Source organism: Bos taurus, chromosome 14 (assembly GCF_002263795.3).
Source record: "Bos taurus isolate L1 Dominette 01449 registration number 42190680 breed Hereford chromosome 14, ARS-UCD2.0, whole genome shotgun sequence".
Taxonomy (NCBI): domain Eukaryota; kingdom Metazoa; phylum Chordata; class Mammalia; order Artiodactyla; family Bovidae; genus Bos; species Bos taurus.
The window spans coordinates 27,056,324-27,077,589 of NC_037341.1; the positions used below are offsets into that span (position 1 = coordinate 27,056,324).

General features: G+C 42.0%; 1 protein-coding gene across 18 annotated transcripts in view; it reads right to left on the reverse strand.

The window, feature by feature from the left end:
* The window catches only part of ASPH (aspartate beta-hydroxylase), a 189,839-nt gene that overhangs the window by 42,723 nt on the left and 125,850 nt on the right, over positions 1-21,266 (reverse strand). For all 18 annotated transcript variants that reach the window (XR_003038026.2, XM_025001422.2, XM_025001421.2 and 15 more), the window contains 3 exon segments: positions 11,344-11,430; positions 6,151-6,301; positions 2,416-2,552 (listed from right to left, as the gene is read on the reverse strand). Coding sequence is in view for 17 of the 18 variants with exons in the window: in XM_025001422.2 (XP_024857190.1) it covers positions 2,416-2,552; positions 6,151-6,301; positions 11,344-11,430 (375 nt within the window). In the remaining variant the exon portion in view is untranslated.

Sequence of the window (21,266 nt, forward strand, 5' to 3'; positions counted from 1 at the left end):
TCCGCTTGCAATGCAGGAGACCTGGGTACGATCCCTGGGTTGGGAAAATCCCCTGGAGGAGGGCACAGCAACCCACTCTAGTAATCTTGCCTGGAGAATTACATGGACAGAGGAACCTACCTATTGGACTACCATCCATGGGGGTCACAAAAAGAGTCAGACACGAAAGTGAGTAAGTGAAAGTGACAAACACTTTCACTTTTGCATACAGCTGCTCCAGGACTCTCCTCTCATCTTCATGAGGTCCACATCCCACTCACATACCTGCTACTATGACAGGGGTGGGGTGGGTGACCAGGACGCAGAGGAACCCACAGGGCTGCCCGCCCAGCTCGATTCTTTATGATCACCTACTGCACTTACTGCAGTTTACATGCAGTGCATAACAGATGCACAAGTTGTATTATCCTGTTGTAATTAGCAAACTCTCAGAAAATGACAAATGGCTTTATAAGATTTCTAAAAAAGTCAAATTGAGATTAATACTAAAAATGTTACCGAGATTCTCTCTCTCTTTACATACACATACACACACACATAAAGCATAGACAACAACAAACTGGTTGACATTTCTAGTTCTGCACAAATTCGGCAGGATACACTAACAGGACTAAAAATATCCTTATAAATAATGTTTCACGTGGACATTATTAAAATATCAATTTTTCAGTGAGAGTGAAAATTTTATTGACACTTAAATGAAATTTTGAAAATATCTGAAATATTTCATCTTAAAACCTATTTTAGAATGTGGACCTTCTAGAATGTCTACCATAGGTTAGTACAGGTATACATAAAACAATTCACAGGTTTTTGCTTGAACACTTTTTACTGAAAGAGGATACACTCAAACATGTCTGAAGACTACTGCTATGGGCAGTGGGAACCACTGAAGAGCTAAAGCCAAGGATGAGGGTCAGATTGGCATTTTGTATTGATGAAGATCATAAGAAAACAAGGTTGGGCGGGGTGGATCTATCCTATTTTACACTAGAGACAGTGGGGCCTGAGATAAATAAGAGGATTTGAAAGATACTGGAGATGATAAAGGGAGAAGGAAATGGCAACCCACTCCAGTACTCTTGCCTGGAAAATCCCATGGACGGAGGAGCCTAGTAGGCTACAGTCCATGGAGTCGCAAAGAGTCAGACATGACTGAGTGACTTCACTTTCACTTTTCACTTTCATGCATTGAAGAAGGAAATGGCAACCCACTCCAGTATTCTTGCCTGAAGAATCCCAGGGACGGAGGAGCCTGGTGGGCTGTTGATTATGGGGTTGCACAGTCAGACACGACTGAAGTGACTTAGCAGCAGCAGAGGATGTTAAAAGTAACAGAGATTAGTTACTTGGTACCATATTGTAACCCCTTGATGGCATAATCTGTGTTGTTTCCTTAACCACCATTTCCTGAGCCAGTGCCTGTGGGTTTCAATAAATAAGTGCTAAATGAATGGATAAGCATGAGGAGTGAAGGGAGGCCAGGGGCAGGAAGATGCTGAACCAAGGGTGCCTCAGGTAATTGCTGGTGTTACTAACAAGGAGGAAAGTGAGGTAAAGTCTCCAAAGCCAAGGATGTAGCAAGGTCTCTGCAACCACCTTAAAGTCAGTCTTTGCTGGGACCTCCTTGGTGGTTCAGTGGTTAAGAATCTGTGCTTCCATTGCAGGGAGCAAGTGTTCAATATCTGATCCAGGAACTAAAATCCCACGTGCCACTCTACACAGCCAAAAAAACCCCCCAAGGATCAGACAGCCAGTGCCTCTGAAAGGAGAGTAATTTATGCCATATACCCGAAAAGCTTGTATTCTCTAGTTTCTCTCCAGTTTGGACTTTAACTGAAAAAAGTACAAGATAATGTGTTTTTAAGTTCTTGAGTTTTTGAGTTCCTCTTCCTGTCATAAAGAACACTTTAGAAAGGTTGTTTGTGGACTGAAATATATATATGAGTTAAGAAAGTATCACAATTATAGGTTGAAGGCTTTGATGTACCAAATGTTGCTGCTACTGCTAAGTCGCTTCAGTCGTGTCCGACTCTGTGCGACCCCATAGACGGCAGCCCACCAGGCTCCCCCGTCCCTGGGATTCTCCAGGCAAGAACACTGGAGTGGGTTGCCATTTCCTTCTCCAGTGCATAAAAGTGAAAGTGAAGTTGCTCAGTCGTGTCCAACTCCTAGTGACCCCATGGACTGCACCTACCAAATGCTAGCTAATATTTAAAATCTTCTGATGAAGCAGAAAAAGGGTGATGAAACAAAATTTAGGATACGTTAACTATAATAAGACTTGAATTTGACTTAATTTAAAATAAAGAGAGTGAATGATCAGGAGTATTAAAGGCAATTTAGAAATAACATTAGAACTCCACGTTCAGAAGACTTTGATTAATTGTTGATAGCAAATTGCTGCCTACTCACCTCTTCATAGACCTTCTTGGCACTGTCATTGTCACCTATCAAGAGGTATCCAACTCCAAGGTCATTCTTTAAGGCAGTATCATCAGGAAATAGTTGAACTAATTTCTGAAGAGTAAGCAAGGATCCTCTCATGTGACCTGATTTGGTGGAAAGAAAACAACAGAAATAAAAATAGCTTCTGTCCACCCTTTTCTTGGCACTACAGATCATAAGAGACTATTCAACAAAGCCTGAGACCAGCTTAACTCTGACTCTGTATAATGATGGCTAAGTCCCTCTTAGGATTTTATCCTGCAGCTCTAAGGGCATCAGTAACTCCCATAAGTGGGTTTTTCAGGTGGCGCTAGTGGTAAAGAATTCGCCTGCCAATGCAGGGGACACAAGGGATGCCGGTTCAATCCCTGGGTTGAGAAGACCCCCTGGAGAAGGAAATGGCAACCCACTCTAGTACTCTTGCCTGGAAAATCCCATGGACAGAGGGGTTCGCAAAAAGAGTCAGACATGACTGAACACACACACACACACACATACACACACACATGGTTCCCATAAGTAGGTACTGAATTTAGTACTGACTACAAATATGTTAAAGACATTCTTATTTTCTAAATTCATCAACATTTACCCTTAATGTCAAATTGTCTCTTATGAAAGTTTTAGTTACCCAATCCTCATTCAAAAAATGTTTTACTGGGGTATTTTTGACATTATCATTAACTTTAAAATTATGAATACAGAACAGGCAAATAAGAAGTCTAATAGATTTCAGGGTCTAGCACCCTGGATGAGACATGAAGAGGCACTGAGGTACTCTGCTTGTCTTCGTCTCTCTAGGTCTTCGTAATGACCTAGTCCTGGAGCCAAGGAGACATCATCTGGTATTAGGGGACCCTCTGGTGGACAATAGGGTGCTCTGACTACACGAACCATGAAAACCCAGCTTCAACTCATTTTAAAGGCTGTCCAATGGATGTTTAAGATTTAGAGGGGTCAACTGTCATCACTCTTCACCCCAGTTGGAAAGACAAATTGTAGGGGTTTCCTCTGCTGGTCCAGTGCTTACAAATCCACCTTGCAATGCAGGGGACACCAGTTCCTTCCCTGGTCCAGGAAGATCCCACATGTCGTAGAGCAATTAGAGCAACTAAGCCCATGTGCCACAACTACTGAGTCCACGTGCTGCAATTACAGAAGCCCATGCACCTAGAGCCCATGCTCGGCAACAAGAGAAGCCCCCGCAGTGAGAAGCCCCCACTTGCCGCAACTAGAGAAAGCCCGTGTGCAGCAACAAAGACCCAGAGCAGCCAAAATAAATAATGAATCTTAAGAAGAAAAAAAAGACAAACTGTATAAGGGAAAATGTGCAAAATGAGAGTCCACATGACAAAATTAATTACCTAAACAGCTTTGTTGACCAGAAACTGAAAATCAGCCAAGATACGCCAGGACTATCCAAAAGCTAATGTAGCTGGATGCTCTACTAAATGTTAGGCATAGACCACCACTCACTGACTCCACCAGCCTCTCCCCATTCACTACTTGCCAGTCTGGGGTGGTTTGCTCAACTATCCATTCCTTCACTGATAAATCTGACTCCACCTTTCTGTACTCTTTCTCTGCCACCTGCCCCGCTTGGGATTACAGTTTTATTTTGATTCTACACTTGCCCTACGGAGCCACACCAAAGGCCCAGGTGAGAGTCCATCCTATGTCCTTCTTGCCCCTCCTACACTGCATCTCCAGGGACCTATGAATCCCTCAGCGCCTCCCCTAGTGAACTCACCTCATTCTCATCTGGAGGAGAAAGAAAGTGGAAGTGTTAGTTGCTCAGTTGTGTCTCCCTCTTTGCGACCCCATGAACTGTAGCCCAGTGGGCTCCTCTGTCCACAGGATTCTCCAGGCAAGAATACTAGAGTAGGTTGACCCAGGGGAACTTTCTGACCCAGGGGAACTTTCTGACCCAGGGGATTGAACCTGGGTTTCCGGTACTGCAGGCAGATTCTTTACCGTTGGAGCCACCAGGGAATTTGGAAGAGAGACTATATTCAAACACTGAAGGCTTACTTCGGAAGAAAGTTAGATCTACCTGGGTCGTCCTTCCCCTGGGGCTGGGAAGAGGGTGAAGTAAGCGAGGTGCTCGGTGCAAAGTTTAAGAGGGTGCCAAAAATTCAGTCCCACCCAGACACATGATATCTGATGCATCTTTTTAAAAATAAAAATTAATATTAAAAATCCACCGGCTAAGTGAGTCCACTTCAGAGCCAGAGGAGAGACAACTCAGTGATACTGGTTTTCGCTTGCATGAAGTTCCAGCCTTGCCTTTCCCACCCTGTTTGTGCTGCTGTAAATTTTCCCTCTCTGGGACTGGCCCTTATGAATAGACGTCTAAGGGACCATTTCTTCTAGTTCCCAGTCATTGCTTGGCTTCTACTCCTGTCACAGATTTTGGTCATCTACCAAAGCGACACAACCACCCTTAATTCTAACCCTTGGAAAACTGATACAAGGTTCACTTTTGAATGTTTAGGAGCCTCCTCTAATGACAACAAGATAATACATCTATGTAACTTATCTAGCCAGTAGAGAACCCACCTTGGCAGCTACACATGGCTTAGATTTTTTGCTCCTGGCTTATCAATGACATTTTAACTTATTTTTTTAAAATGTTATTTTTATTTATTTATTTGGCTGTGACAGGGCTTAGTTGTCCCATTGCAAATGGGATCTTAGTTTCTCCACCAGAGACTGAACCACACTCCCTGCATAGAAAGGCAGGGTCTTAACCACTGGACCACCAGGGAAGTCCCCTGATGGCATTTTAGGTGAGAGAGAACCCATTACTGGCCTGATTACAATGAAGTTAGGGTACAGCAAGTGACACACTTGGTTCAAAGTTTAAGAGGCCACCAAAAATTCAGTCATCAAGATGCATGATATTTTATGCACTCTTTTTAAAAGTCAAACAAATGTAAAAAATCCACAGTGCTTTTTCAAAGCAGTTTAAAATTTACTCAGTGATTAAAAAAATTGTTTTTCTATAAGTTTCTTTAAAAAAGACAAAATGTGCAGGTGAAATTTTTAGAGTGCTTATAATTCCTGACATTTCTTATATCTATAAAACTGTTCCACTGATGATTTCAGCTATTATGGATCAGATAGTTACAGTTAAGAGAGAAAAGAAGAATTTGGCATAACAAGAAGTTTTTGACTCTAGACCTATTTGTTTATCGGGCTTCCCTGGTGGCTCAGAAGGTAAAGAATCTGCCTGCAATATAGGAGAGCTGGGTTCAATCCCTGGGTTGGGAAGATCCCTTGGAGAAGGAAACGGCAACCCATTCCAGCATTCTTGCCTGGGAAATCCCATGGACAGAGGAGCCTGACGGGCTCCAGTCCATTGGGTCACAAAGAGTCATACGCTACTGAAGTGACTAACACTTAACTATTCATTTATTAGTTATGATTCCTTAGGCAATTCACCCAACCTCTCAGAATTCCATTTGTCTCATCTTTAAAATGAGTAGGGAGCAGGTAGGCAGCAAAAATACTGTCTGTATCTTTGTAATTATGAAGGATTCCTCTTTCAGGCTGACCCAATCAGAGAAATTGCCTGAAATTAGGTAGAAAACTCAGGTTTCCTTCCTGTAATTAAACTCTTCTAAGAGTACATACAAACTTCAGGCTTTTTCAGATAAAAGCACACCGCTTGCTACTGAACTGACTCTTCTTCCATCTCACCTAGAAACTGCTGTCTGTCTGACCTCCGCTTCAGGCTCAGCTTCACCAAGTCTGTGGGGGCATCAGGCAGACTGGCCGCCTCCTGGTAGGTCTCGATGGCCCTGCGCAGGATCTCATTGCTCCTTCTCTTCTCAGCCAAATCATCTTCACACTGGAGGAAGAGAGAAACGTCCCAGGACAAGCTGCATGTGTACTTGCCCAAAATATTTATGAAAAGTTGATGTTGGGACTTGCTTTAAAAGTAATTCAAGACAAATTAAAATTTTCTCTTCATCAAGGATAAAAAAATAAAGGAAGGCAACACAACATGTTATTTTAATAATATGAAGAAAAGTTAACTACTAAGCTACACATGAGAAAGACTATCGTAAAAGCAGGACGAATATATGTTTGGCTGGTGGAACGTGTACCCTGCTATATATCAACATTAATAGTCAGAATTCCAGTCCACAGTTCCTGTACTTCCACTAGCTTATTCCTGTGCTCATTCATTCATTCAACAACTGTACTCTGTCTATGCTATGCTATGTAAGTCACTTCAGTCATGTCTGACTCTGTGCGACCCCATAGACGGCAGCCAAGACAGATGCAAACAAACAAAACATATTAACCCTTTAGAAAAGGGCAATTCACCTTGGCTTGACAGGAAAAAAAGCTTCAAAATATAGAATGATCTGTTCATAACTGCAAATGGCCTTTAGAACAGACCTATCTACCACAAAAGAAAGTCCAATGTCAATGACTCATATCAGTCATCCTGCCTGAGTAACCTTCTGGATATTCATATGCTGGCTTTTCTGTTTAGGCCTAAGTTTCTTGTGGGTTTGGCCCTAGTGAGTTAATGCCTCAAAACATGATCCTTCCTAAGTGACGTCACAGAATGCCAGAGTCCTAGAGCTGAGAGAGTCCTACTGAGAACATCTTGTTCACCTTCTTCATTTGCCAACCTCTTCAAGCTACCAAACAGATCCCAGAACTGGAGGGTTTCTTCACGGTTAGTTCAAGGACAAATGCCTATCAAGACATTGTTCTCTATCTAGAGAGGGATAAATATCTTCACTAACCTCAATCTGAAATGAGAGAAAGATGATACAACTACACGCCTTGTTCCTTTCTCTCCTCCATCCTTCAAAGTCCTTCATTTTAATGAAGTATCAACATTTCAGAACTTACAGCATTGGAATTTTAATGTCAGAATTAAAATGTGATGTAATTCTTTAAAGTCTCTTAAATAAAACTGATAGGCTTTGCTTTGAGTATCAACATTGATTGATATTGATCAGTTTAACATCTGTAGACGAAGGATTTGCCCTGAAACTGAACATTTGCTACAGGACATTAACATCACAAAGCGTTTTGTTGATTCAAACTAACCACCCAATCCAACCTCCTAGGACATATGGCATTTTCTGCCTGAGAGGCACTAAAGGTTTGCGGAAGACAATAAAGTGAAACGAGCTCATAATTTTGTGTCAGATGTTCAAGGAACTTGGTCAGAATTGATTTTCACAGAGATCCAAAAAATAAGACATTAAATGGCAATCCACTCCAGTATTCTTGCCTGGAGAATCCCATGGACGGAGGAGCCTAGTAGGCCACAGTCCATGGGGTCGCAAAGAGTCTGACACGACAGAGCAACTTGACTTCACTGTAGAAATGATAGATACTGTAGCTTCCATGTTACTTAATGTCACTGAATTTATAAAATTGGTTGGGATATTCCAAAGGAATTGTTTAATCTGCTAACAAAGCATGAAAAGTCATGAGGTATTCCTCCTTACAAAATCTATCTTCTGTTGAATTTTTTTTTTTTAACTCCTATGGGACTTCCCTCACAGTCCAGTGGTTAAGACTTCATCTTCCAACACAGGAGGTGTGGGTTTGATCCTTGGTCAGGGATCTAAGACTCCACATGCCTCATGGCCAAAAAACCACAACATAAAACAGAAGTAATATTGTAACAAATTCATGAAGACTTTAAAAATGATCCACATCAAAAAACCCCACAAAAACAAAAAACAAACAACTAATTCCTATGTATTTAATTAATTTACCATGCTTAAATTTCACATTAATGTTAATATTGGCAACACATTGTAGTATAATAGTTTATAGATAAAATATATTGCTGAGGCATAAATCTCAAATTCCTACTGTTAAATAAGGATATATATATATATATATATATATATATATAGTGAGTGTCATGTGCAAAACTACTGCATTTGGTACTTGCAATTAATATCACATATAAAGAAAAATCTAAAGCATGAAACATTTTTGCCATAATTAGCACTTGACCCATTATTCTCTCGAGTTAACGGGCTTTCCTTAATCAAACAAGTGCCAGAACTAGTGGCAAAGCACATCACTTATTTAAATAGGCACCATCTTCAGGTAACAAACACATTCTCTCTTGCTTAACGACAATACAATTTAGCAATTTTGGAGAATTGCTGATCCAATTAATTTATAGAAATGATATAGTTGCTATTGCGTACTGCATCATGGATAAGAGGAACTTCTCTGCATTAAATTTTCACAAATTTAATTTATTAAAACTGAATTAATACAAATTTAATAAGTTTTTAAGGAGGAGATAAGGAGAATTTGAGACTTCCCAGTTGGCTCAGTGGTAAAGAATCCGCCTACCAATGCAGGAGATGTAAGTTTGATACCTGGGTCAGAAAGATTCCCTGGAGGAGGAAATGGCAACCCACTCCAGTATTCTCGCCTGGGAAATCCCATGGACAGAGGAACCTGATGGGCTACAGTCCAAAGGGTCAAAAAAAAGTCAAGCATGACTGAAATAATTGAGCATGTACACACTCCCAGGAAGGATTTAAGCATCTAGATTTCAAGTGGTTGCCACCTTTAGTTAAGAGCCAGATGTACTTGTTTTATCTCTAGATGTGTTAGTTTTCATGAGAGTGTCACCCACAAGTGACGGCACTGCCCCCTCTGAACAAGTGTTGTCAGATTCTCCTGAATCTGGAAAATTTCTGCAGCTCAGAATCTGCCATTTCCCAGCAGGGCTGACAGTCTCATCCTCCCCAGGCAGGAGGAGGTTTACTGCCTGACATCTGTACACCAGCCCTGGATTTTACCCAGGGTTCCAAACTGAATAACGCCTATGGTCTACTTGACATGTGCATTTGAATGTATTACAGGCATCACAAACTTCACAGGAACCGGAAGTGGATCTTTGATTTTGCACCTCTCCAAACCTGTTCCAGTCTTCCTGGTCAGTACCTGGCACCATCCTCTCCTTAGACTGCCAAACCAAAACCACCAAATTCATCTCTAAAACTGAAAGTTGCTCAGCTGTGTCTGACTCTTTGCAGCCCCATGGAGTGTAGCTTGCTAGGCTCCTCTGTCCATGGGGTTTCCCAGGTGAGAATACTGGAGCGGGTAGCCTACCCCTGCTCCAGGGGATCTTCCCGACCCAGGGATTGAACCTGGGACTTCTGCACTGCAGGCAGATTCTTTACTGTCTGATTCAGTCCTGCCCTTGTCCACTGCCCCACCTCTGCGGCCGGGACCAGTCCAAGCCAGCGCATCTTGAGGACACCGGCAATGTCTCCTGTTTTCCTGGCTCCAACCTGTGCTACCATAATCCTTCTGTACCCAGCAACCAAAGTCATCTTTATTTAAAAAAAGAAAACAAAAACAACCAGAGGGGCACATCCATGCACAAACCCTCCAAGTGCTTCCAGTGCACAAAGAATACAGCCCATGAGCCCCTGGCTTCACCTACCCCACGTTACCTCCCCCAGTACGCCCCTCCTCCAGTCCACCAGGGATAAAGTCAAGGCTGATTCCCTGTTCCCTCTGCCTGGACAGCTCCTTCCTAAACCTTGTCACATTTCAGCCACTTGTCACCACCTAGGAAGGCCTTTTCTGATCACCTGATTATCTTAAGTATCGCTGTGCCACTTTCCTCCTACCACCTACGAACAAAACATCATAATAACATGTTCTTTACTCTATGACCTTCTTTTCTTTATGGTATATAGTATCAGGTAAGATGTCCTAATATATTTATTTTTAACACTTCTAATATTCTTTAAATATAGATTTATCTATAAAGACCTTTAGGGTTTTGCTCAAATGTCACCGCCTTGATGAGCTATCTTCCGGCCACCCTATCCAACATTTTAACCCCCCTCACATGTCCTATAGCTGTGCTCTGCTTTATTTTTGTCTCCTGACAGTGTATCCAGTAGCAAGCAAGAAATTCTCTTCTCTGTGTCTTGCATTGTCTTCTCCATTACAGTGAAAAGGCCCTGTGTTTTGTTGATGGCTGCATCTGCAGTGCCTAGAACAGGGCCTGCCATAGAGTGGGCTTTCACTACAAAAATTCTGAGTAAGAAACTTAAAATATCTTCCATTGGAATATAAGCTCCACAGGACAGAGACCTCTAGAGTGTTCTTTGAGATAATCCCAGGGCCTAAAACAGTATGTGGCCCATGGAGGGTTTCTGCAGCTACAGCAAGACATGGAAAAGCTTCATGAATTGAGGAGTTGAAAGATGGAGAAAGTCTGATGAGAAAGGGAGGTGAGGGTGGAGCTGGGAAGGAAGAAATGAGTCACTGACAGACACTACAGAGAGAACCAAGTCCATTCCACTTTCTATTTAACTAGGTGGTGGGTCAAATGGAATGAATGTGAAGGGGATGGGAAATCAGGGATGAAAGTGTTACTGTTTATTTTCTTTTCAAAATCAGAGAGAAACTAGATGGAGGGGGAACAAAAATACGTTACGAAATTCACCAGTACAAAATAGGAATAATTAATTGCCTTATTTAAAACAGTGTTTCTTGCTTGAATGTATGCATATGCATGAGAAGCTGATTCTGTATACAAGTCAGAAGGGAAAATGAAATGCAAATAGCGTAGTGTTGGTCGCTCAGTTGTGTCCGACTCTTTGCAGCCCCATGGACTGTAGCCTGCCAGACCCCTCTGTCCACTGAGCTCTCCAGGCAAGAATACTAGAGTGGGTTGCCATTTCCTTCTCCAGGGGATCCTCCCGACCCAGGGATGGAAACTGTGTCTCCTGCATTAGTAGGCAGACTCTTTACCACTGAGCCATCAAGGAAGCCCCAAATGCAAATACCAGGTGGTAAAAAATCCAATGATACAGAACATAAGTACATCAAAGCAGTGTCCTAAGTATCAGGGCTTCAGCATACCTGTGCTTTCCCATACCGAGCTCCTGGACTCTGAGGGTACTTGCGAACCAGTTCTTCAAATGCATTCACTGCTTCCTCAATTTTTCCCTGTTAGGAAGAGGCAATTACATACATAGAATAAATTCAAATGAATAATATAGTTATTTAATAGTCACCAAGTAAATTTTGTTAAAATTTTCCAGACTCCCTTCTGAGTTTACAGTTAACAATCTTCTGTCTTAAGATTTTAAATAAATTAACTGCATGATGGAAAACATAAAACTAAAAATGAACATAAATAGACTTTATTTTTTAAAAGGCAGAACCTAGATAGCATATTCAAAAGCAGAGACATTACTTTGCCAACAAAAGTCCGTTTAGTCAAGGCTATGGTTTTTCCTGTGGTCATGTATGGATGTGAGAGTTGGACTGTGAAGAAGGCTGAGCGCCGAAGACTTGATGCTTTTGAACTGTGGTGTTGGAGAAGACTCTTGAGAGTCTCTTGGATGCAAGGAGATCCAACCAGTCCATTCTGAAGGAGATCAGCCCTGGGATTTCTTTGGAGGGAATGATGCTAAAGCTGAAACTCCAGTACTTTGGCCACCTCATGCGAAGAGTTGACTCACTGGAAAAGACTGATGCTGGGAGGGATTGGGGGCAGGAGGAGAAGGGGACGACAGAGGATGAGATGGCTGGATGGCATCACTGACTCGATGGACGTGAGTCTGAGTGAACTCCGGGAGTTGGTGATGGACAGGGAGGCCTGACATGCTGCGATTCATGGGGTTTCGAAGAGTCGGACACGACTGAGCGACTGAACTGAACTGAACTGAACTGACCTGACTGATGATGTACTATGAGTCTTTGTTAAAGAAATGGCATTTTCTCTTTGCATGTATAGTTCCTACATGCAATCTTTAAAAGATATTTAGGACTTAAGCTGGGGGAGGAATATTCCTGGCAGTTAGAATGTCTGCAATGAGAAGGGCAGTCTCAGTGGGGAATAAGCGTATGAGATGAGAGGGGCCACCTGGCCTTGGAAACTGTCACCCACTGAGCATCAGGGCTGACTATGCTCAGCTGGTGCTGTAAGTGCCTCACTGCCCCCAGGTCATATGACCCCTCCCAAAGCCCACGTGCGTCCTTAAGAAGCCAGTTGGAGCACCTGTGTTAGGTCTCTGACCACCACTGTGGAAACAGACACGAAGGATGTGCAACAGGTAAGCTTGCCGAGGGTCTCAGCTGCCTCAGTCCATCCACAGTGAGAAATACACATCTCCTGATGTTCTACTGGAAGGCAGCACATCAGGATGTTGGAACCATGAGATGGAGACAGAGTTTCTGAGTTGAAGTTTACCAGACCCTTCAGCCATCTATCCATAAATCCATCCTTTCCTTGTATAAATGGGAGCTCACTGTGCTTTGTATGTCATTACCTTCACTGAGCGAGTTTTCATAACAACAATAAATGTGGTTGGGCTCAGCAAACCATACAGTACTGCTAGATTGTTACTGATACCTACTTCTCAATAACTTGGCTGAATAGAACCAGGCAACATCTATATTAAAGTCCCTTAAAACTGTGGAAGAAGGAGGGTTTTTTTTTTTTTTAATTTCCTGTCACATGCCCATCAGTGATGCTGAGGGTCTAGCTAGAATCTGGGCTCCACCACTTAGGAGACGTGGGACTTCTGGCAAATTACTTATGACTTTGCCTTAATACACCTCATCTGTGAAATGGGTACAATGAACGTACTTGACTATCTTGGGGGTTGCTGCGAAGGTCAAATCTGACAACATCCACAAAGTACTTAGAGCTGCTGCAGAGACCATGGAAACTATTGAAAATTTGTTAGCTATTATTACTACTACTATTGTGGTATGGGAGGATATGAGAGCCAGCATAGAATAAAATGTGTCCCAGGTAAGTCTCTCACCTGACGGACAGGTTAATGCAAAGACAATGAGGATTTGAAGGCTGAGATGAATCAAGCCAGTAACTTATTCTCTAAGTTAATTGTCAGAAACAATTGTATGGCTATCTAAAATATGCCACACATCTCACAATATTGACTTTTTAAAAAGCTTTATTTTTTAGAACAGTTTTAGGTTTGCAGCAAAATTGAGAGGAAAGTATAGAGATCTCCCATGTACTCGCTACACCTACTCATGCCCTGACTCCCCCATAATCCACATCCTGATTCAGCACAGAGGGACATTTGTTGCAATTGATGAGCCTTCAATGACACATGAAAATCACCCAAAGTCCATAATTTACATTTGGGTTCACTCTTAGTGTTGTACATTCTACGGGTTTGGACAAATGTATAACGACAGGTATCCAGCATTTTTACTATCTCCATAGTTTTGCATTTTCAGAAGGTCTATAGTTTGAATCAAATAGTATGTAGCCTATTCAGATTAGCTTCTTTCACTTAGTAATATGTGTTTAAGCTTCCTTCTTATCTTTTCATCCCTATCTTTTCAAGGAGATCAAATCAGTCAATCCTAAAGGAAATCAGTCCTGAATATTCATTGGAAGGACTCATGCTCAAGCTGAAGCTCCAATACTTCGGCCATCTGATGCGAAGAGCCGAATCATTGGAAAAGACCCTGATGCTGGAAAAGATTGAAGGCAGGATGAGAAGGGGATGACAGAGGATGAGATGGTTGGATGGCATCACTGACTTGATGGACATGAGTTTGAGGAAGCTCTGGGAGATGGTGATGGAGAGCGAAGCCTGGCATGCTGCAGTCCATGGGGTCGCAAAGAGTCAGACCCAACTGAGCAACTGAACAACAACAATTATCTTTCCGTGGCTTGAGAGATATTTCTTTTTAGTGCTGAATCAGATTTCATTGTCTAGGTGTATCACAGTTATCTATCTGATCACTTACCGAAGGACATCTCGGTTGCTTTAAAGTTTTGGCAATTATTGAAGGTTGCTATAAACATCCACATGCAGGTTTTTCAGTTCAGTTCAGTTCAGTTGCTCAGTCGTGTCCAACTCTTTGCGACCCCATGAATCGCAGCACGCCAGGCCTCCCTGTCCATCACCAACTCCCGGAGTTCACTCAGACTCACGTCCATCGAGTCAGTGATGCCATCCAGCCATCTCATCCTCTGTGGTCCCCTTCTCCTCTTGCCCCCAATCCCTCCCAGCATCAGAGTCTTTTCCAATGAGTCAACTCTTCGCATGAGGTGGCCAAAGTACTGGAGTTTCAGCTTTAGCATCAGTCCTTCCAAAGAAATCCCAGGACTAATCTCCTTTAGAATGGACTGGTTGGATCTCCTTGCAGTCCAAGGGACTCTCAAGAGTCTTCTCCAACAACACAGTTCAAAAGCATCAATTCTTCGGCACTCAGCTTTCTTCACAGTCCAACTCTCACATCCATACACGACCACTGGAAAAACCATAGCCTTGACTAGACGAACCTTTGTTGGCCAAGTAATGTCTCTGCTTTTCAATATGCTATCTAGGTTGGTCATAACTTTCCTTCCAAAGAGTAAGCGTCTTTTAATTTCATGGCTGCAATCACCATCTGCAGTGATTTTGGAGCCCCCAAAAATAAAGTCTGACACTGTTTCCCCATCTATTTCCCATGAAGTGATGGGACCAGATGCCATGATCTTCGTTTTCTGAACGTTTAGCTTTAAGCCAACTTTTTCACTCTCCTCTTTCACTTTCATTAAGAGGCTTTTTAGTTCCTCTTCACTTTCTGCCATAAGGGTGGTGTCATCTGCACATCTGAGGTTATTGATATTTCTCCTGGCAATCTTGATTCCAGCTTATGCTTCTTCCCCAGTGTTTCTCATGATGTACTCTGCATATAAGTTAAATAAGCAGGGTGACAATATACAGCCTTGATGTACTCCTTTTCCTATTGGAACCAGTCTGTTGTTCCATGTCCAGTTCTGACTGTTGCTTCCTGACCTGCATAGAGGCTTCTCATGAGGCAGGTCAGGTGGTCTGGTATTCCCATCTCTTTCAGAATGTTTTTAGGAGAACATAAATTTTCAACTCCTTTGGATAAATACCAAGGAATGAGATTTCTAGATTGTATGCCAAGAGTATGCTTACTTTTGTACAAAACCATCAAACTGTCTTCCGAGGTGGCTGTACTATTTCACATTCCCACCAGCAACGAACGAGGGTTTCCAGGGCTCCACAGGGTCAGCACGTGGTGTTGTCAGTGATCCAGTGAAAGTGGCCTTTCTAAAGGTGTACTAGTAGTATGGTCTTGTTTTAGATTGCATTGCATAACATGTGAGGTGAAGCATCTTCTCATATGCTCATCTGCCATCTGAATATCTTCTTGGGTGAACTGTCTTGGAAGGTCTTTGTCCCGTTTTAAAAATCGTGTTGTTTAGTGTTTATCATTGAATTTTAAGAATGCTCTGTGTGTTTTGGATAACAACTTCTAAAACCACTACTTTATTTCTTCCATGAATGATTTTAAGGGATGCAGAATTCAAAATAAATATCTTTTTCTGAGTAACTGTCTTCTAACTACCTTGTATGAGTTTTCTGTGGCCGCTGTAACAAATGGCCACAAACTCGGTAGCTTAAAACAACAGAAATTCATTCTTTCACCATCTGGAGAATGGACTGGCATCCAGATGTGGGCAGGGCCATTCTTCGTCCAGAGTCTGTAGGGGGGGATCTGTTCCTGCCTCCTGACAGCATTTCTTTTCTTTCTTTTAAAATACGTATTTCTCTATTTAGCTGTGCACGTGGTTTCTTTGATCTTCACTGTGGCATGCGGGATTTTTAGCTGCAGCGTGTGGGACCTGACCAGAGACGGAACTCGGGCCCCCTGCATTGCAAGTGTGGAGTCTTTGGTTGCTGGGCCATCAGGGACAGCATTTCTTCACTGGTGGACACACCACTCCCATCTCCACTTTGTCTTCTCTCTGTCTTCCCTTCTGTCTATATCAGGTTTCCCTCTGCCTCTCTCTTAATGGAAACATGGGAGTGAATTTAGGGTCCAACTAAATAACCCAGGATAGTCCCCTGTCTTAGCTTTCTCCAAACACAGTACCATTTACAGGTTCAAGGGATTAGGACATGGATATCTTTGGGTGGGGCGACAATTTTCAGCCTATCACATGCCCTACACAATTTAAATTGCAAATTTGGGAGCTATTTTTGTGAAAATCATGCTAAATGCACCATCTCCAAATTTAAAGCATAGGATTAACAATATTCATAACAAGTTTGCTTAAGTATTTTTCCAGCTAACACTCTCTTAGCTGGCTATCAGATAAGATCAGATCAGTCACTCAGTCGTGTCCGACTCTTTGTGACCCCATGAATCGCAGCACGCCAAGCCTCCCTGTCCATCACCAACTCCCGGAGTTCATTCAGACTCACGTCCATCGAGTCAGTGATGCCATCCAGCCATCTCATCCTCTGTCGTCCCCTTCTCCTCCTGTCCCCTATCCCTCCCAGCATCAGAGTCTTTTCCAATGAGTCAACTCTTCGCATGAAGTGGCCAAAGTACTGGAGTTTCAGCTTCAGCATCATTCCTTCCAAAGAAATCCCAGGGCTGATCTCCTTCAGAATGGACTGGTTGGATCTCCTTGCAGTCCAAGGGACTCTCAAGAGTCTTCTCCAACACCACAGTTCAAAAGCATCAATTCTTCAGCGCTCAGCCTTCTTCACAGTCCAACTCTCACATCCATACATGACCACTGGAAAAACCATAGCCTTGACTAGATGGACCTTTGCTGGCAAAGTAATGTCTCTGCTTTTGAATATGCTATCTAGGTTGGTCATAACTTTCCTTCCAAGGAGTAAGCGTCTTTTAATTTCATGACTGCAGTCACCATCTGTAGTGATTTTGGAGCCCAGAAAAATAAAGTCTGACACTGTTTCCACTGTTTCCCCATCTATTTCCCGTGAAGTGGTGGGACCGGATGCCATGATGTTCGTTTTCTGAATGTTGAGCTTTAAGCCAATTTTTCCACTCTCCTCTTTCACTTTCATCAAGAGGCTTTTGAGTTCCTCTTCACTTTTTGCCATAAAGGTGGTGTCATCTGCATATCTGAGGTTATTGATATTTCTCCCGGCAATCTTGATTCCAGTTTGTGTTTCTTCCAGTCCAGCATTTCTCATGATGTACTCTGCATATAAGTTAAATAAACAGGGTGACAATATACAGCCTTGATGTACTCCTTTTCCTATTTGGAACCAGTCTGTTGTTCCATGTCCAGTTCTAACTGTTGCTTCCTGACCTGCATACAAATTTCTCAAGAGGCAGATCAGGTGGTCTGGTATTCCCATCTCTTTCAGAATTTTCCACAGTTTATTGTGATCCACACAGTCAAAGGCTTTGGCATAGTCAATAAAGAAGAAATAGATGTTTTTCTGGAACTCTCTTGCTTTTTCTATGATCCAGTGGATGTTGGCAATTTGATTTCTGGTTCCTCTGCCTTTTCTAAAACCAGCTTGAACATCAGCTGGCTATCAAGGTTATATAAATAATGGAACACACTGGCTCTGTTCTAGGCATCTCTGGATCCCTTCACACAGATGCTCCTTGCCTTTCCTAAGGGACCATCAGCCCTGCCTTCCCCTCAGCTCTTGGGAAAAGTAAATATGTTTGTTGTTAGTCTGAAAAAAATTTCCCTTCCCCAGGTTCTTACTGGGGAATAAAGCTCCTGACACCATTACACAATTCTTAATAAACTCAACTACATGACAGAATGCTCATGAAGACTTGCTTAAAAATCACCTGTTCTTCAACACAGCTTATATATGATCCTAGGACTAAGACCATTCACTGGAGAGACAGGTACTTGCCCCTGTCACCCCACCCCCAGCCTCTGTTTTGGCATAAGGCCGGTGGGCTGCCTTGCAGGATATTAAGACATAGCCCATAGAGGTCACTTAGGAACCATGGGTGTACTATAAATTTACTAGTTTTTGTTTTGTAATTAATGACTATTTTGGAAGATACATGTTGAAGATATACAAAAATCCTGTTTCTCCCTAAATTCTGTTCATTAAGTTTAGAATTCATCCCTGGGGTGGATTCATTGAGATTTTCTATTTCTCTTATTTACTTCTCCATTGACTCACTGGCATCTTCTAAAAGAAAAGAGTTGATGAGGCCCTACTGTACAGCACAGGGAACTATGCTCAATATTTTACAATAATTATAAGGGAAAAGAATCTGAAAAAATAGATATGTAAGTATTTACAACTGAAACGGGCTTCCCAAATGGCACAGTGGTAAAGAATACGCCTGCTAATGCAGGAGGCGCAGGAGACACAGCTTTGATACCTGGGTTGGGAAGATCCCCTGGAGGAGGAAATGGCAACCCACCCCAGTATTCTTGTCTGGAGAATCCCATGGACAGAGGAGCCTAGCGGGCTGCAGTCCATGGGGCTGCAGAGAGTGGGACATGACTGAGCACACATGCGTAACTAAAACACTTTGCTGTATACACAAAACCAAAACTATTATAAATCAACTATACTTCAATCAAAATAAATAAATTAAATACCAAAAAACATCCGTGGGTGCAACATTAGGTAGGAGGCTGAGCTATCCATCACTGGGTCCTTGATGCATATCTACAGCAGGACATTCTCTCTGGACTTGACACAGAGCAGCTCTTCTGAGGACCACTATTCCTCTGACGGTGTGATCCATGCCCCTGCCTTACTCAGCCCATAGGCGACATCATTCCTAGCCCCGTTTAGAGCCTGCAGTGTGAACTTTTCATGTGTTGAACTTTTAGCTTTATTAAGCTTTCCCTTCTTTTAATTTTTATGATTCCAGCAAATGAATATTTCAGTCTATCATTTCCAATCCTTTTTCTGGGGCATAAGGAGGAGTTTTAAACAATACATGTTATTTTTAAAAATCAATGATTGAAATATGATTCATGCATTTTTGGAGGAAATAGAAAGTGACCTCACATGTTCATGTCACATAGTATCTGAAACAAGGGTGTGACCTGAGACTGGGCCTCCTCTGACCAGAGTATGCCTCAGGGCCACAGTGATCCCAGGGGAGTCTCTTGCATTATTTGAAAACACCAGCTATAAAAACAACCCTACAAAACTTAATCCCACTGATGATTCAGTTCATAATATGGCTCCCTATTGTCTCAGAAGCAAGAATTGCCTCTGTAGCCACTTCTTCCTCTTTTATTTACCCTGTTACAGATCCATGGTGCTTCTTGAGGATAGCAGCATAATTTCTGCAAATAAGCAAGGGCCAGAGGAGAACATCCCATGAATTGTTCCAGCACTTTTATGTTTCACTGACTTACCTGCCCCTTGATAACTGAGCCCTTCTCTACCATTCATTATCATTACAAAAAAATCCTTCTCTAAAGCTGTTAGTTTATTCTTTACCCCTAAAATCACCCCTGAAATAGGTAGCCCCCCCTCGTTTTTCACTAAGGACATACAGCACAGAGAAAGTGGAGAATGCCGAACGGGGTGATAGGAAAAGAAGATTCCCGCCTCATTCCTAGTAAGAAATGCAAAATTTCAATAAAGAATAGCGGGCCTCATTTTACAAAGCTAAATGAGATAGACACAGAAATCATCCAACGTTAATTTAGTGAACAAAGACTTGGGCTGTAATATTCTCTGGAATTACTGCATTTGTATCGGCTGCTGATGAGGGTAAGCCAGGCTTCGGTTTGGGGACCTTGCCATTTGCTAGTTACAGACATCTTCATGCTTGTTTGGGACTTTTCCAAAAGATGTGTGGGAAGCACATTTTTGTCCCACTTCAATGCCTAATGTGGATGTTTTTATTGTTGTTTTTTAACTATGACAATCCCCTATTACTTTTTTTATTTTTTGCAGTCAATGTCTCAATGTCTACTGATTAGAAACCACATTACAGGAAAACCAATGGTATTACACAAGGTATAAATTTAAGTACAGAACCAAGACAGAAATTTTCACAAGAGACAAGTAGAGGCAAACCTTGGAGATCTTGCGGGTTTGGTCCCAGATAACCACAATAAAGCAAATACTGCAACAAAGCCAAGTCCCCAAGAATATCTTGCTTTCCATTACATTTAAAGGTTATGTTTATATCACACCAGGCTTCCCTAGTGGCTCAGATGGTAAAGAATCTGCCTGCAATATGAGAGACCTGGGTTCAATTCCTGGGTTGGGAAGATCTCCTGGAGAAGGGAATGGCTACCTACTTCAGTATTCTGGCCTGCAGAATTCCATGGACAGAGGAGCCTGGCAGGCTATAGTCCATGGGGTCACAAAGAGCTGGACATGACTGAGTGACTTGTACTTTACATCATACCATGGTCTATTAAGTATGCAATAGTATTAATGTCTAAAAAACAATGCACATACCTTAATTAAAAATACTTTATTCCTAAAAAATGTTGATCATCATCTGAGCCTTCAGTGAGTCATAATCTTTTGGCTGGTGCAGAGTTTGAAATTATTTTGAGAATTACCAAAATGTGACAGAGAGACACGAAGTGAGCAAATGAGGTTGGAAAAATGGCACTGATAGGCCTGTTTGGCACAGGGTTGCCAAAAACCTTTAATTTGAAAAAAAGAATGCAATATCCACGAAGAACAATAAAGTGAAGCACAATAAAACAAGGTATGTCTATAGATGATTAAGTGAAGATGCCATTAAATACAGTATAATAGATATTGGGCATGGCAATTAGATGAATATGACTGAGTTAGGAGAACAGATAACTTCAGTCTTGTGTTAATTCCCTGTTTTCAAAAACATAATATCCAGGAACAAATGCAAATAAGGTTTTGAATTAACTGATGACAAAGCAAAACATAAAACAGTCACCCTGGGAACTAGAGCTATGTGAGTTTAACCCAAAATGAGAAGAATCTTAAATCTAAAATCATTTCACCTAATAGTAACTACCCTAAGTATTAGACTAACTTATTTTTTCTTTTTGCATCAGGGTGCTTTAA